Genomic DNA, 14,251 nt, shown 5'->3' on the forward strand with positions numbered 1-14,251 from the left:
ATTTCCTCCTGGTATAAAGTATACCTGATGACAGGGGTGACCATATAATTTATCATCAACATGGGGACACAGGAGAATAAATGAAGGGCACCACATGTATTTAAATTTTTATAGCTACTCTATTTATTTATTTATTTTTAGCTGTGTTGGGTCTTCGTTTCCTGCGAGGGCTTTCTCCAGTTGCGGCAAGCGGGGGCCACTCTTCATCGCGGTGCGCGGGCCTCTCACTATCGCGGCCTCTCTTGTCGCGGAGCACAGGCTCCAGACACGCAGGCTCAGCAGTTGTGGCTCACGGGCCCAGTTGCTCCGCGGCATGTGGGATCTTCCCAAACCAGGGCTCGAACCCGTGTCCCCTGCATTAGCAGGCAGATTCTCAACCACTGCGCCACCAGGGAAGCCCTAAATTTTTATATCTTTGTAATATATATTTATTAACTGACATGATTTTTATATTAGTGGATGAGTATAGTTCTAGTTTTTTAAATATAATCCTTCCTAAATCAAACCAAACTAATTTGGAATAATCTTTAAAGCTGCAATTTTGGTACTAAATTTGAAATTGTTGACACCGTTAGTGGATCTTGCTATATAGACTATAATGGTTTTATTAAGAAAATAATCTGTATGCAGTTGAGATAGCTAAAGTACTTGATAATTTTAGAGCTTAATTTTACTTTTCTTTGTATTGAAATAGGTAACTAGTTCAGCCCATATATTTTTACAGATATTGTCTTTGTCTTTGTCTTGAGTACCTTTTATCAAAAAATGTTTCTATAGAACAAAACTCAGTCAAATTAGTTGCTTTTATTTAGGAATCTTTTAAAATTCTTCACCTAATTCACACGCTGGAAAATAGGCCTTCTGAATTCCATTGAATTTCAGTATAAGTTATCCAATTAAAAACAAGCAGTCCATCAATATAATTTTCTCATAAGTTAAGATATTCCAAAGCACAGTTATTAAATAAATAAATAAATAAATATCGTACAGCATTTGAGACCTCACTGTTCTCCCTTACTATTGTAGGGATTAATCTCAATGTGTACCTGTTTAGAAACATCATATTTATAATTCCTATCTGATAAAAAGTTTCAGAATCTAAAATTTTAGTGCTCCATTCATAACATAATTTGATTAAATATTTCCAACTGATTTTGAACAAATGCAACCGAAATTTAAAGAACCTATTTACTGAGAGTTCAATACCATTGCAGAATATATAAGTTCATTTTTAAAGTACTTTCAAATGTTCAAATTTTTAAAAAAATTTATCTGATGGCAAGCAGTAAATAGAGAAACGTGTTATGCCATGATGAAATATAATTTTTAATTCAACATCAGCTTTGTCACACACACAGAATTATAGTTCACTTAACTGGACATTCCTATAAAAATGTAAAATTTAACAACTATAACTTCTCTTCAATTGATGGAATGGAGCAGAGCTTATGGATGTAAAATAAATCATATATGCATCGTTACTAATTTCAAGAATACTGCATCTCCATAGATTTTTCAGTTTAGTAAGAACGTAATTTTTAACATGGTGATGAGTTCCAACAAATATTTTACTCAGATCCATCACAAACAAGTGACATTTATTTTCGATGCTGAACTTTTTAAATGAATTTAACAGACTTTACAATAGAATTTACAGTGACATCACATACTTCATCCTCAACACATGTAATTCCAAAAGAATTAGATTTAAAAATCAAACTCATTTAAAATCATTTTAACCAATTTTCTCTTTGAAGCAGGAAATGATACTGAAACAAAACTGCCATCATTTAATTGCTTGCAAATTTCCTGTTATGAGCTTTTCCAAGAAAACCTGAAGTCAAAAAAGAGTGAAATTCATTCAGAAAAATAATCATTTGATCTAAATAAAAATTCAGTTTTCATAGAGTGATACGTAAATGCTCCCCCTGCAAACACACTTATCAAATGATCATCTTTGGGCAGTATTCCAAAAAGGACTGTATCTTTTGAAATAGATGCTGATATGTTTTCAGCTCATTTGTGTCTTGTGGCTTTTATGTGGACAGTGCTATCCTTGTAGCCCCTTTCGTGAATGTTAAATATAAACAACATTTTGTTCAAGTTGCACCTTCACCATCAACTTTTTGTGTGAAATGGAAATTTGGTGCTTGCTTTTCAAACAAATATTGAATTCTTTTAGCCATTGCTGCTAGGAGAGTTTATTACAAAATATGGGTGTTGCCAAATAATAAAATAAATGTTTGTAGGTTTTAAAGCATTCTGATTACTTCCTATATGATCCTTAGCAATACTAAGCTAGTAGTACTAAGCAGTACTCAGCTTTCAGTTACAACTAACATAATTTTCTGTGACACTGAGGCACTTTGACACTTCACAGATGTCCCAGGTTTGTACACCAAGTGCCCAGCAGGGGGAACAAAGGTGAAAACTACTGCCACTACTGCGATCAGGAGTTAGCTGCCCTTGAAATGTTAGTTACTGAAGGGGTCTGATAAAGATAGAGGGACCACTGCTGAAGCGGGCTGTTTTACAGGTTTAACCTAATATTTCATACTCTATTATACTATGGGAGAATCTGGAAGTAAAATTGAAGATGTACCAAACCAATAATGATGTATTTTAAAACAATGATTAATAATGATACCTAATCTAAAAATGAAGAAACTAGAACAACTGCTAAGTCAAAGAGGACATGGGGAAAAAAAAAAAAGGTAATCTAGGGCTGTTTTGGCAAACCAAGATGTATGGTTAGTATTCTTATAACCAAGTGACTCCTTTACTAGGAGAAAGGAAGAAAAAGGGAAATCCTGAAAGATTGAATATTTTTTCTCTTAAGACACTAAGCTCTCAAAAAAAACCTGAGTCATCTTTTTTAAAAAATAAATTTATTTTATTTATTTATTTTGGCTGCTTTGGGTGTTCGTTGCTGTGCACGGGCTACTCTTCGTTGCGGTGCTTGGGCTTCTCATTGCGGTGGCTTCTGTTGTTACGGAGCACGGGCTCTAGGCACGCGGACTTCAGTAGTTGTGGCATGCGGGCTCAGTAGTTGTGGCTCCTGGGGTCTAGCACTCAGGCTCAGTAGTTGTGGCACACAGGCTTAGGTGCCCCGCGGCATGTGGGATCTTCCCGGACCAGGACTCAAACCCGTGTCCCCTGCATTGGCAGGCGGATTCTTAACCACTGTGCCACCAGGGAAGTCCCTGAGTCATCTTTAAGTCTACCCCAATCAGATGGGATGGAGGTGTCATATTAAGATACAAACAGTTGTAAATAACTGAAAACGAACAGCCCTCTATTTTTCACATCTGAGAATAGTAAATATTTAATTTAACACTGCTACACCTGGATAATTGTTACAGTCTTTCCTCTGGAAGACTTTATCTGATTCTTCTCCTGCTCCTGTACTCCAGCTTAGTTTAGACCCCTTTCTGCACTCACGTAGAACTCTGCTTATTCTCTATCAGACTCTTCACAATCTGTTAGTTTATCTGTTTTATTGTCAGCTGCCACTATTCTACGAGCATCTTGACTGGGGCCAGGTCATTCTGCAGTTCTAGCTGTTTACCTAGGTACTTATATAGGGTAGGAACTCAACAATTATTTATTAAATTAATGAACTAGTTAAATTAATTCCAGGGCCACATTTTGGTAATAAAATTTTTTCTTGTTGGTAATATTTGAATATTTTTATAGATGAGATTTTTTAAAAATAGAGTTTTTAGAGCCGTTTAAGGTTCACAACAAAATTGATCAGAAATTGACAATTTCCCTTACACTTCCCTACCCCCTCACACATGCACATCCTCTGCTAGTGTCAACACCCCACACCAGAGTGGTGCACTTACTACAATCCGTGGACCTACATTAGGGTTCACTCTTGGTGGTGTGTATTCTCTGAGTTTCGACAAATATGTAATGACATGTATTCCATTGTAGTATCGTGCAGAATAGTTTCACTGCCCTAAATATCCTCTGTGCTCTGCCTATTCACTTCTCCCTCCCCCAGATCCCTGGTTACCACTGATCATTTTCCTGCCTCCATAGTTTTGCTCTTTCTAGAATGTCATGGAGTTGTAGCCTTTCCAGATTGATTGACTTCTTCCACTTAGTAAGATGCATTTAAGGTTCCTCCATGTTTTCTCATGGCTTGATAGCTCATTTCTTTTTAGTGCTGAATACTATTCCATCATCTGGATGTACTGCAGTTTACTTATCCACTTACCTGCTGAAGAATATCTTGGTAGCTTCTAAGTTTTGGCATGTACAAAGCTGCTATAAATTTCTATGTGCAGGTTTTTGTGTAGACATATTTTCGACTCATTTGGTTTTCGACTCATTTGATTTTCAACTCATTTGATTGCTAGATCATATGGTAAGAGTATGTTTAGTTTTATAAGGATCCACCAAACTGTCTTCTGAGGTGGCTGTACCATTTTTTCATTCTCACCAGCAATGAATTCTTGTTAGTCCACATCCTCATCAGTATTTGGTGTTGTCAGTATTCTGGATTTTGGTCATTCTGTTAGGTGTGTTGGTTTCTTGTTGTTTTAATATGAAATTCTCTAATGACATACAAGAATTTTTTAAAAGATTATAAATTTATATCTCCTGATATCTTATACCAGCCCCCTACCATTTCTTATGTTTAATTAGAGTTTTTTAAAAACTATTTTCTTATCTAATGTCAGAGAAATTGGGAATTTGCATGCTTTTTTTCAGAGGGCTGGAAAAGATCTCAAAGAAAAATTACAATTCTTTCAAATATTGCAAACTTCCACAGCATATTAATTGCATATCTATTTAACCCATTTTTTGTGCTTCAAATTATGATTAATTATTTAAATATGTATCAGGAGTGTATTTTCTAAGATATTTGCGTGCACAAAATTATACACATTTAAAAAAATTCTGCATACATCCATTTCAAGCTCTCCACTCGCCAAAGTTGATGAGAAGTCCAACATCATAAATTCTTCAGGACACCCTCTCCTTCATAGTGTTAGAAAACAGTGTCTGGGTTTATGTGAGTCTTGAACCAAAGTCTGTCAGGCTATTATTGCCACGCTGCTGCTTCTCCTTATGGACATCAATGTCATTACCAAATGCTGAACATTGGGTTGTGTTCTGCTATTGCCCACTCTCGATTAGCCCCAGAGGTACCACTCAAGAAGTTCAGGCTCCAGAAGCTTTTTCTGCATCTCAAGATTATACCTACGTCTTACTTTCCCGTGCCGCAGATATTCACACCGCTATGGTCCACTTGATGTTCTACACCACCCTCCAAGTTTTTAATGTTTATACATGCTTAGATAGCTTTCTACACTTTATTTTTGATTCCTTTGATCAGCCTGTCTGTTTCTTTAACAGTAACTAATCCTTTCCTATTCTTTCTTTATAGTGTATTTTAATTAGATTTATAAGGCTATATTCAATTATATCGTAAAATCAGAGGGCTGGAAAAGGCTTTGGAGTTCATCTATTTTAGCTAACACAATGATTAAGGGTCTCATAACATTCCTGACAGATCATTTCCTAGCCTCTGCTAGAGGGAAACTTGTTACCTTACCAATTCCACTGTCAAATTCTTTTAGAACATTCTCACACTTATTTAGCTGAAATGTGCCTTCTTGAACTTCCTATTTTGTTTGTTACTTTTCTGTCTTCACCTTTCTCTTTCCAAGGTGAAAATTCTCTGATCCTTCCTATAGCTTTTTTTTCCTTTATATATTATCTCCCTTGATAATCTCAGATAGTCTACAATTTTAATCTCATTCTTAGGTAGGTGACTCTCAAACTTATAACTACAATCCTGATCTCACTTTCAATGTATAGGTCCGTGATTTCAACAATTTTCGACATATAAATCAATGTTCAAACTTGTTAGCAACACCTGCATCTCCTGCTAGCATCTTAAATTCAGTGTACCCCCAGGTAAACCCATCAGATACAAACACACAAGCACATCTTCCTCCTTTCCCTTTATCTATTTCTAATTCAAACAGTCAACCTCCTCGTACATGTTACATACTATTTTAGGTACTGGAAAAATATGCTAGTGACTAAAATAGAATAATCTCTGCTTTTATAAAGTTTAAATTCCAGGAGGCTAGATAAAAAATAAACAAAATAAAAACTTGATGACTATATACCATGTCAGGTAAAGAGTAGTTCAAAGGAAAAAAATAAACAGGAAAGGCTAATGTAGACTTATTGGAAGAAAAATATTTTATAAGATGGTCAGAGAAGGCTACTCTACTGACATGACATGTAAGCAAAGACTGTGGCATAGCTACTTGTCAGTGACTTAGACTTGAAACTTTGAAAAGTTCTTTAACTTCTTATTTTCCCTTAACAATATATTTAATTAATTTCCAATTTTGACAAAATGATCTACTGAAGTATTACCTCTACCTTATATTCCTGAAGAACCATTGAGGAAGAATGAAAATTTTTTCTTTACCTTCTCAAGAATGCAAATAAACCTTTTAAAATTTAATTTATTTTATTGTGTTCAAAACACTTAGCATGAGATCTACCTTCTTAACAGATTTTTAGGCGTACAATACATTAGTGTTGACTGTAGGTATGATGCGATACAGCTGATCTCTAGAGCTTATTCATCTTGTTTGACTAAAACTTTATGCTTGTTGATTAGTTATTCTCATTCCCCCATCCCTCAGCCCCTGACAGTCACCATTCCATTCTTTAATTCTATGAATCTGATAATTTAAGATGCCTCATACAGGTGAAGTCATGCCGTATGTGTCTTTCTGTGACTGGCTTATTTCACTCGGCACAATATCCTTGAGCTTCATCCATGGTGCCGCAAAAACTAAAAATAAGACTACCGTGTGATCCAGTAATCCCACTTCTGGGTATTTATCACAAGAATTGAAATGAGGATCTTGAAGAAATACTAGCACTACTATGTTCATTGTAGCACTGTTCACAGTAGCCAAGATGTGGGAACAAGCTATACGTCCATTGACAGATGAATGGACAAAAAATGTAATATATACATACAGTGGAGTACTATTCAGCCTTTAAAAAGAAGGAAATTCTGTAATATAGGGGGAAAAACCCTTAGTTTCTGAAGGTGGTAGTTTCTTAAATCTTGGTTGGAATGTGAAATTGGAAACCATAACAATGAACTCTTCTTTTTTTGTTGTTGAAGTATAATTGATTTACAATATGGTGGTAGTTTCAGGTGTATAGTGAAGTGCAGCAAAATAATCTGAAAAAAAATATGAAAATATAACTGAATCACTTTGCTGTATATTTTGCAATGAACTCTTCATGCTCTTGTAAATTAAAATCTATTTGTGTCTTGAACATTAAATGGATCTTTTGTCTATGCATGATTTTTAACATCATGCTTTGATCATTTGGAAAACATTAGCTTAATGAGTTATTCAGATATTCCAAACATTGACACATGACATTATACAATATTGAAAAGTCACATCTGTTAATATCACCATTGAGCTCATCAAAAAATCTTTAAGTATTGGGAAAATAATTTTTCCAAAATTTAATGTTAAATAGAAAACTCAAAATCTACCATTGACGACAAATACTGTCCGTTGTTTCCCTCAACACGATAGGTTCACTCACTTCTTTTATTTTCAAGAAAATGATTGGCCATATACCTAATCGTAATAACCGTAGTTTGCCAGTCATTTTTTTTTCAAGTAAAAATGGTGTTTTGAGCAAAACCAGCTGGCTTACTTGCAAATCAATCACACCAGTGCTTTTCCTTAAAAGAACCATCGTGTTACAACGTGCAGCTGAAGTGCTTTATCCGTACTTCCCATTTTGATACACAGAATATTAAAAGGACATTTATATAAGGGTCAAAATTTACTAAGATTATAATTGTTATTGTTTCATCAAGGATTGAGGACATTCTTAAATAAAATGGCATTGTTTATGCTGCAAGATATGGCAGTAAAGAATACAATAACCACTAGCACAGTTTGGAGCTACCGCTTTTATTCTAAAGCACTAGAAGTTTTACTTACTGTGTTTTCACCATCTGGACCAATGTCAACACAATGAAAAAGGCAGATAATGTCTTATGAATATGAAAGCAGTTTGGATTTTGTGAATCCCATGAGAAGATTCTACTAGAGTAATGTTTCTAAAGCACAATTTTTGTCATGTCACTCCCCTGCTCAAAAGATTTCAATTGTTTATCATTGCCCACAGGGAATTTTAAAAAAATCAAACTTTGCAACCTGGAGTGTAAATTTTATATAATCTTACATTAATTCATATTTTCATTCCATATGCTTCTTCATGCAAACTGGCTCTAGATAAATAAAATTATTGCTATTCCTATTATAAACCTTGGGAGTTTGTGGTTTCTTTCAACCAATTATACTATTTCCTTTGCCTGAGTGCCTCACTGTCTCTCACGTTCTTTATATGCTGGTCTTGCCTTTCTTCAAGGTCCAACTCAAATGAGGCTTAAATGGCTATTATAGATCCCTCTTCTGAATGCACATAGCACTTTGAACCTCCCCCGTGCCACTTATTTTCTACCTGGTAATAGCACCTCACATCCCCTGAAACCCAGTAGGATGCCTTACATATGGTCTGTGCTGAATAAATACTTGTTGAAGAAACAAGTGTTTGCTTGCATTGAGTCATTTGTTTACATGTTTCCCTGCAGCTACCCTATGAGACTGTTGGCTGAAGGTAGGGTTAATGCCTTTGTTCCCTCAGTGAAGTATTCCTTGTTGTGGAACTCATTACGGTACAAGGCAATTCAGCTCACAGCCTCAATCTCATTAGCCAGTCTCTTCACCTTGGCAATTATCAGAATTGTATAAAGTTCTGCCAACCAAAAGCATAAGGATGCTAAAACACTGTGAACTGTGTAGAAAAGTACTGATTTCTTTTTAAAGTTATGTTTGAAGGCTTATTGAGGCAAAATTACCATTTAGTTAATTTCCTTGAACAACCACTTAGTTACTTAGAATAAAAGCATTACCGCCTAAAATTGTCATCTCGCTATTTTCCTTCTGGTTTCAAACTTAAATATTTTATGGACCTTAAGGAAATAGCATAGCTTGATTAGGATATGCCCATGCCTAAATCACTTAGTGTGCATGATTATCTGACACAAGAGCAAGCTGAGTATGCTGTCTATAAATTGCATCAGAGACTAACTAAGCCTTGGCTTTGAGGGAATTTCAGAGAGCTACTTCCTTTTCACAGAAAACCCTAAGAAAAACTTAGAACATAAAAACAAAACAGGGTTTCAGTTCATTTCTCCATTTATCTGTCTAAATTGGGAAATATCTCACATATTTTTGTCTTCAGGGATTGCACATATGGAAGAATAGGGTACCTGTCTTACCTGGAAGTAAATAAGAATCAGTGCCTATTTTACTTTTGATCCTTGAGAAATGTGCATCTATATTCTCTTTAGGTAAAATGGTATAGACAATGGATATATCAAAAGACTTGCAAATAAAAGTGAAAGCCTTCTATTATTAGCCACCAAATCATTAATTGCAGGGTTCAATGAAATGTATTCCAGTGTAAGCAAGTCAAACATAAGTCCTTGCTGTGCTAAGTCCAATGGTCTAGAGGACAGTCCTGCAGGTCTTCTTATCTGTCCCGGAACCAGAATTCAGGCATGTCCCCTTCAGTCTGGAGGACTTTACAACCTCTACCAAATAGCGCTTGCTCCGTAATGAGCCATCACACGGATAATGCTGCTGCTAAAGCCACCTTCGCCGTAGCCAGTGGAGTGGATGTCGTGAGGTGTGCCCACAGGTCAGGAGGGTGGGCTGGGCATCTGGCTCCAGTCACTATCACCACAGCTGGATCAGATTCAGCTCTTTCGGGAATGTCTTCCAGGTATTTGTGGAAGGAAGAAGGGTGATCAGTTCCCTTCCAGACACCTCACCCTGCTCAGCCTAACCTGCCCCGCGTCAGCTGTTTCTACTCATGCACACAGCCCCTTGTCGACAACATTAGCTACCAGAGAATTTGTTTGGGACACTGTCCCTTGTTTGCCACTTGCTTCATGCACCTAGAGCTTCTGCTTCCTTTATCTGGCCCCTTGCCTTAGTTCAGAGGCCAGACTGTGTTTCCTCTCTTCCTACCTCCAGGGCAGCTGTGAACTCTGACCACCTGCAATCCTCCCCGCAGGTGACGTTCCCTTTGACTCCTTCTCTGCAACGGCCTTCAAGTGCACCTTTCAACAGCCTCTCACTCAGAGGGAGGAAAAAGATCAAATTCTGCTTTCCTTAGATACCACTCCTATAGACAGATGACATTTTAATTTGCTAAAAGACGCTGGCTTATTACAAAATATATTCGTGAATTCTAGTCTGAATTCACTCATGCTATGTGCAAGAGTTTATCCCTCCACAAACATGTGGATTTTCTTTGTATACCGATTTTCCCTGAATAGCAGACATTTCTATCTAAAATATCCTTTTGTCCATTTTGGGACTCGGGATGCAGAAACAGATGCCATAAACTGAAATAGTTAATGATTAAACCAAGAAAGGTATCAGCTCTGGTTCGTTCCCTCCATGGATGTTATAGTTTAGGTCATTTCCTAACCCGTGACGATTTCAGTTTTTGTTGAAAGGGTCCTGAATAATTTGAGAAAAGGTGAGGAGAGATCTAATGCAGTGGAACCAAAATGAATTGCTGAGTTAATGCAGTAGCTGCCCATCCCAAGGAAAGAATGTATATGCCTATTCTTTAAGGTTCCTACATGCCATGCCATACTTATTATTAGCCTACTACATTTTCTTACATTATTTGATAAATATTCTGTATGAAGAGACTTCAGTAGACTGGAATTGTGCCATGCATAGCTCAATCAATAGAGTTAAGGTGACACTGTTTGGTCTTCCCATCCTATGGGAACTCTACAAGTGATTATTTTAAATTTCACTCCTTTGAATGCCCTTTTCGCTATAAATATTTTTATTATGTTTTGCCTAGTTGGGTACACAATGAATGATCTCATTTTTGAATGGCAAGATGAGGCACCTGTACAAGTGGCAGAAGGACTCACTTTGCCCCAGTTTCTGTTGAAAGAAGAGAAAGATTTACGATACTGCACTAAACATTACAACACAGGTAGGAGTTGAGTGTTCTTCAATACACTTATGACTTGTGGTTTTATGATATTCAGATGTTTCTTAATTATAGTGCTAGGTTAATTATTTTAACAATTTATAGCTGAATTTTTTTTTATGGTCATAGAGCAGAGAATGGATGTCTTTGAAACTTACGGAAGCTTTGACTCATCACATCTTGTTGTATAATTGGTTTGTATGGAACAAAAGAAATGCTTGGTGTTCAATTATATTTAACTAATTTCTTTTGTTGTGAAATGCCTATAGTTACATAGTAATGATGTTTCCAAAAAAGTTCCTTTAATTTCTATGTGAGTGATAAAATGTACTTTTTAACTGGCCTGTAGCTGTAAACATTGTGTTTGCTAACAAAATGAAAGAGGTCGCTTTTTTTTTAAGGCTTCACTTGCCTAAATTTTTAGTTTAGCCACAATGTCATGCATTTCAACATATTGTTACTAAGCATCTACTACTCACATTGACACAGTAGCCTTTTACCTTTGAGAATAAATATCAGATACAGTCATCAACATCAAGGACTGCAAGACTTGTACATTCATGTTATTTGTTCACTTCTCTCACAACTGGAACTGGCTATTTCCGTAATATCTCTTCTAATTGCCTAATCTACAAGTTCCCTTAAACTGCCCACAGTTGAGGCATCACTCCAAAGTGGTGAGTGCGTGGCCTCCCACTAGCATCTGTGGCTGCTCTTATTATTACCTTATAGTAACTATGATTTTTCTTGGGCTCAACATTTCCAGAATTGTGACCTGACCTTTCACTATATAGTTAGCCGTCCATATCCATGGGCTCACATTCAAAGATTCAACCAACTGGGGATTGTACATATTGGGAAAAAAAATTCCAGTAAGTTCCAAAAGCAAAATTCTCCCTGTACCATTTGTTAAAGAGACCATGCTTTCCCTGTTGAACAGTCTTAGTCCTTTGTCTAAAGTCAATTGACCATAAATGATCAGTTCTTGACTTTCAATTCTATTCCATTAATCTCTATATCTTTACTTATGACAGTACCATACTTTGTGATTATTGTAGATTTGTAGCAAGTCTTGAAATTGGGAGGTGTGAGTTCACCAAATTTGTTCTTTTTTTCCCTCAAGGCTATTTTGGCTATTGCAGGTCCCTTGCATTTTCATACTAATTTTAAGATCAGCCTGTCAATTTCTGCATAAAAGCCAGTTGGATTTTGATAGAAATTGCAATAAATTTGTAGATCAATATGGGAAGTATTGCAATCTTAACCATATTAACTCTTCTGATTAATGACTACAAAATGACTTTCTGTTTATTTTGATCTTCTTTAATTTTGTTCAACTGTGTTTTGTAATTTTTAGTGTAGAAGTTTTACACTTTTTTGTTAAATTTATTTCTAAATATTTTATTTTATTTGGTTCTTGTAAATGGAATTGTTTTCTCAATTTAATTTTTGGATTGTCCATTGCTAGTGTACAGAAACACAGTTGCTTTTTGTATACTGATAGTGTATCCTGTAACCTTGCTGAACTCTTCAGCTCAAGTAGATTTTTAGTGAATTCTTTAGGATTTTCTAAATACAAGGTAATGGCTTCTACTTATAGAGATAGTTTTACTGCTTTCTTTTCAGTCTAAATGCCTTTTATTTAATTGTTTGCCTAATTACCCTGGCTAGAACCTCAAGGTACAGTGTTTAAAAGAAGGTATAAAAGCAGACACGAATCAAGTGAAATAATAGACATTTTAGTACTTTGCAAGTATGAAGTGCTAATCAAATGTGAAGTAATAAGATTATATATTATTTCCTGAAATAGTACACTGTTCTATTACATTGCTTCTAGGTGCTAACAGAAAAAAAAGAAAACTATTTTTCAGAAAACATTTTGCATATATGATTTGGGATCCCATTTCATTATAACTTTATAATTATACAGAAATAATAGTTATATAATTTCATTATAATTGTATAATTATACAGAAAGGTGTAGGGCAAAATTATGATGAAAACAAAATTGTGACATTTGATGCAATAACAAAGACCTGTTTTTACCAATTACTGCATTTATTTCACAACCAATTAGGAAAGTTTACATGTATAGAAGTGCGATTCCATCTTGAACGACAAATGGGCTACTATCTGATCCAGATGTACATTCCCAGTCTCCTGATTGTTATTCTCTCCTGGGTTTCATTCTGGATCAATATGGATGCTGCTCCAGCCAGGGTAGCCTTGGGAATAACCACTGTGCTGACTATGACTACACAGAGTTCAGGATCACGAGCTTCTTTACCAAAGGTAAGTGCGCTAAATGGGCACACACGCATATTTGCACTAATATGTATATATATCATTATCCATTTTGGCCAGATCTTTTTCAGTAGTATTTACAGTTGGTCCCTGATTTACCATGGTTCAACTTAACGATTTTTTTGACTTTTATATGGTGTGAAAGTGATAGGCATTCAGTAGAAACTGCACTTCGAGTTTTGAATTTTGATCTTTTGCTGGGCCAGTGATGTGTGGTATCTGCTCTCATGATGCTGGGCAGTGGCAGCTACAGCTCCCGTCAGCCACGTGATCAGGAGGGTAAACAATGATACACTCACAACCCTTCTGTACCCAGACAGCCATTCTGTTTTCCACGGTCAGTACAATATTCAATAAATTACATGAGACAGTCAACACTTTATTATAAAATATGCTTTGTGTGTTTTAAAGATGTGCTGAAATAAAACATAGGAATACCTTTTTATGCATTTAGCAACATAGGAATAGAAAATTATTTTCTTTTTCTAAGTGAAAAAATTTCTAGGAAAGAAATTTCTACTGTCTAAATTAAGTAATCCTATCTGACCTCCAACGAGCTTCACTATTCTTTTCATTACAATGATGTATGTTAATGTAATAAAATCATATTCACTTTCCTGGTGCATTTGATGCTATCTCCCTGCCATGCCAAGTAAATTATAAATCTGCTGTCATGGCTTCCTTACCCCTTACTATGAATTGCATTCTCTGACTCAATTTATTCAATTAAAATGTCTAAATAAATAAAAGTTGATGGCAGGATATTTTATCATTAAAAATGTTACTTACTATCGGAAGAACTTGATATTTAACAATGCTCACTGTGCCTTGCTAA

At 35.7% G+C, this 14,251-nt stretch overlaps 1 protein-coding gene across 2 annotated transcripts in view; it reads left to right on the forward strand.

Moving 5' to 3' along the window:
• The window catches only part of GLRA3 (glycine receptor alpha 3), a 191,011-nt gene that overhangs the window by 140,173 nt on the left and 36,587 nt on the right, over positions 1–14,251 (forward strand). For both annotated transcript variants that reach the window (XM_061199482.1, XM_061199483.1), the window contains exons 6-7: positions 10,978–11,115; positions 13,190–13,404. In XM_061199482.1, the coding sequence (XP_061055465.1) occupies positions 10,978–11,115; positions 13,190–13,404 (353 nt within the window). The remainder of the gene's footprint in view (positions 1–10,977; positions 11,116–13,189; positions 13,405–14,251) is intronic.

This window comes from Eubalaena glacialis, chromosome 9 (genome assembly GCF_028564815.1).
Source record: "Eubalaena glacialis isolate mEubGla1 chromosome 9, mEubGla1.1.hap2.+ XY, whole genome shotgun sequence".
NCBI classification, from domain to species: domain Eukaryota; kingdom Metazoa; phylum Chordata; class Mammalia; order Artiodactyla; family Balaenidae; genus Eubalaena; species Eubalaena glacialis.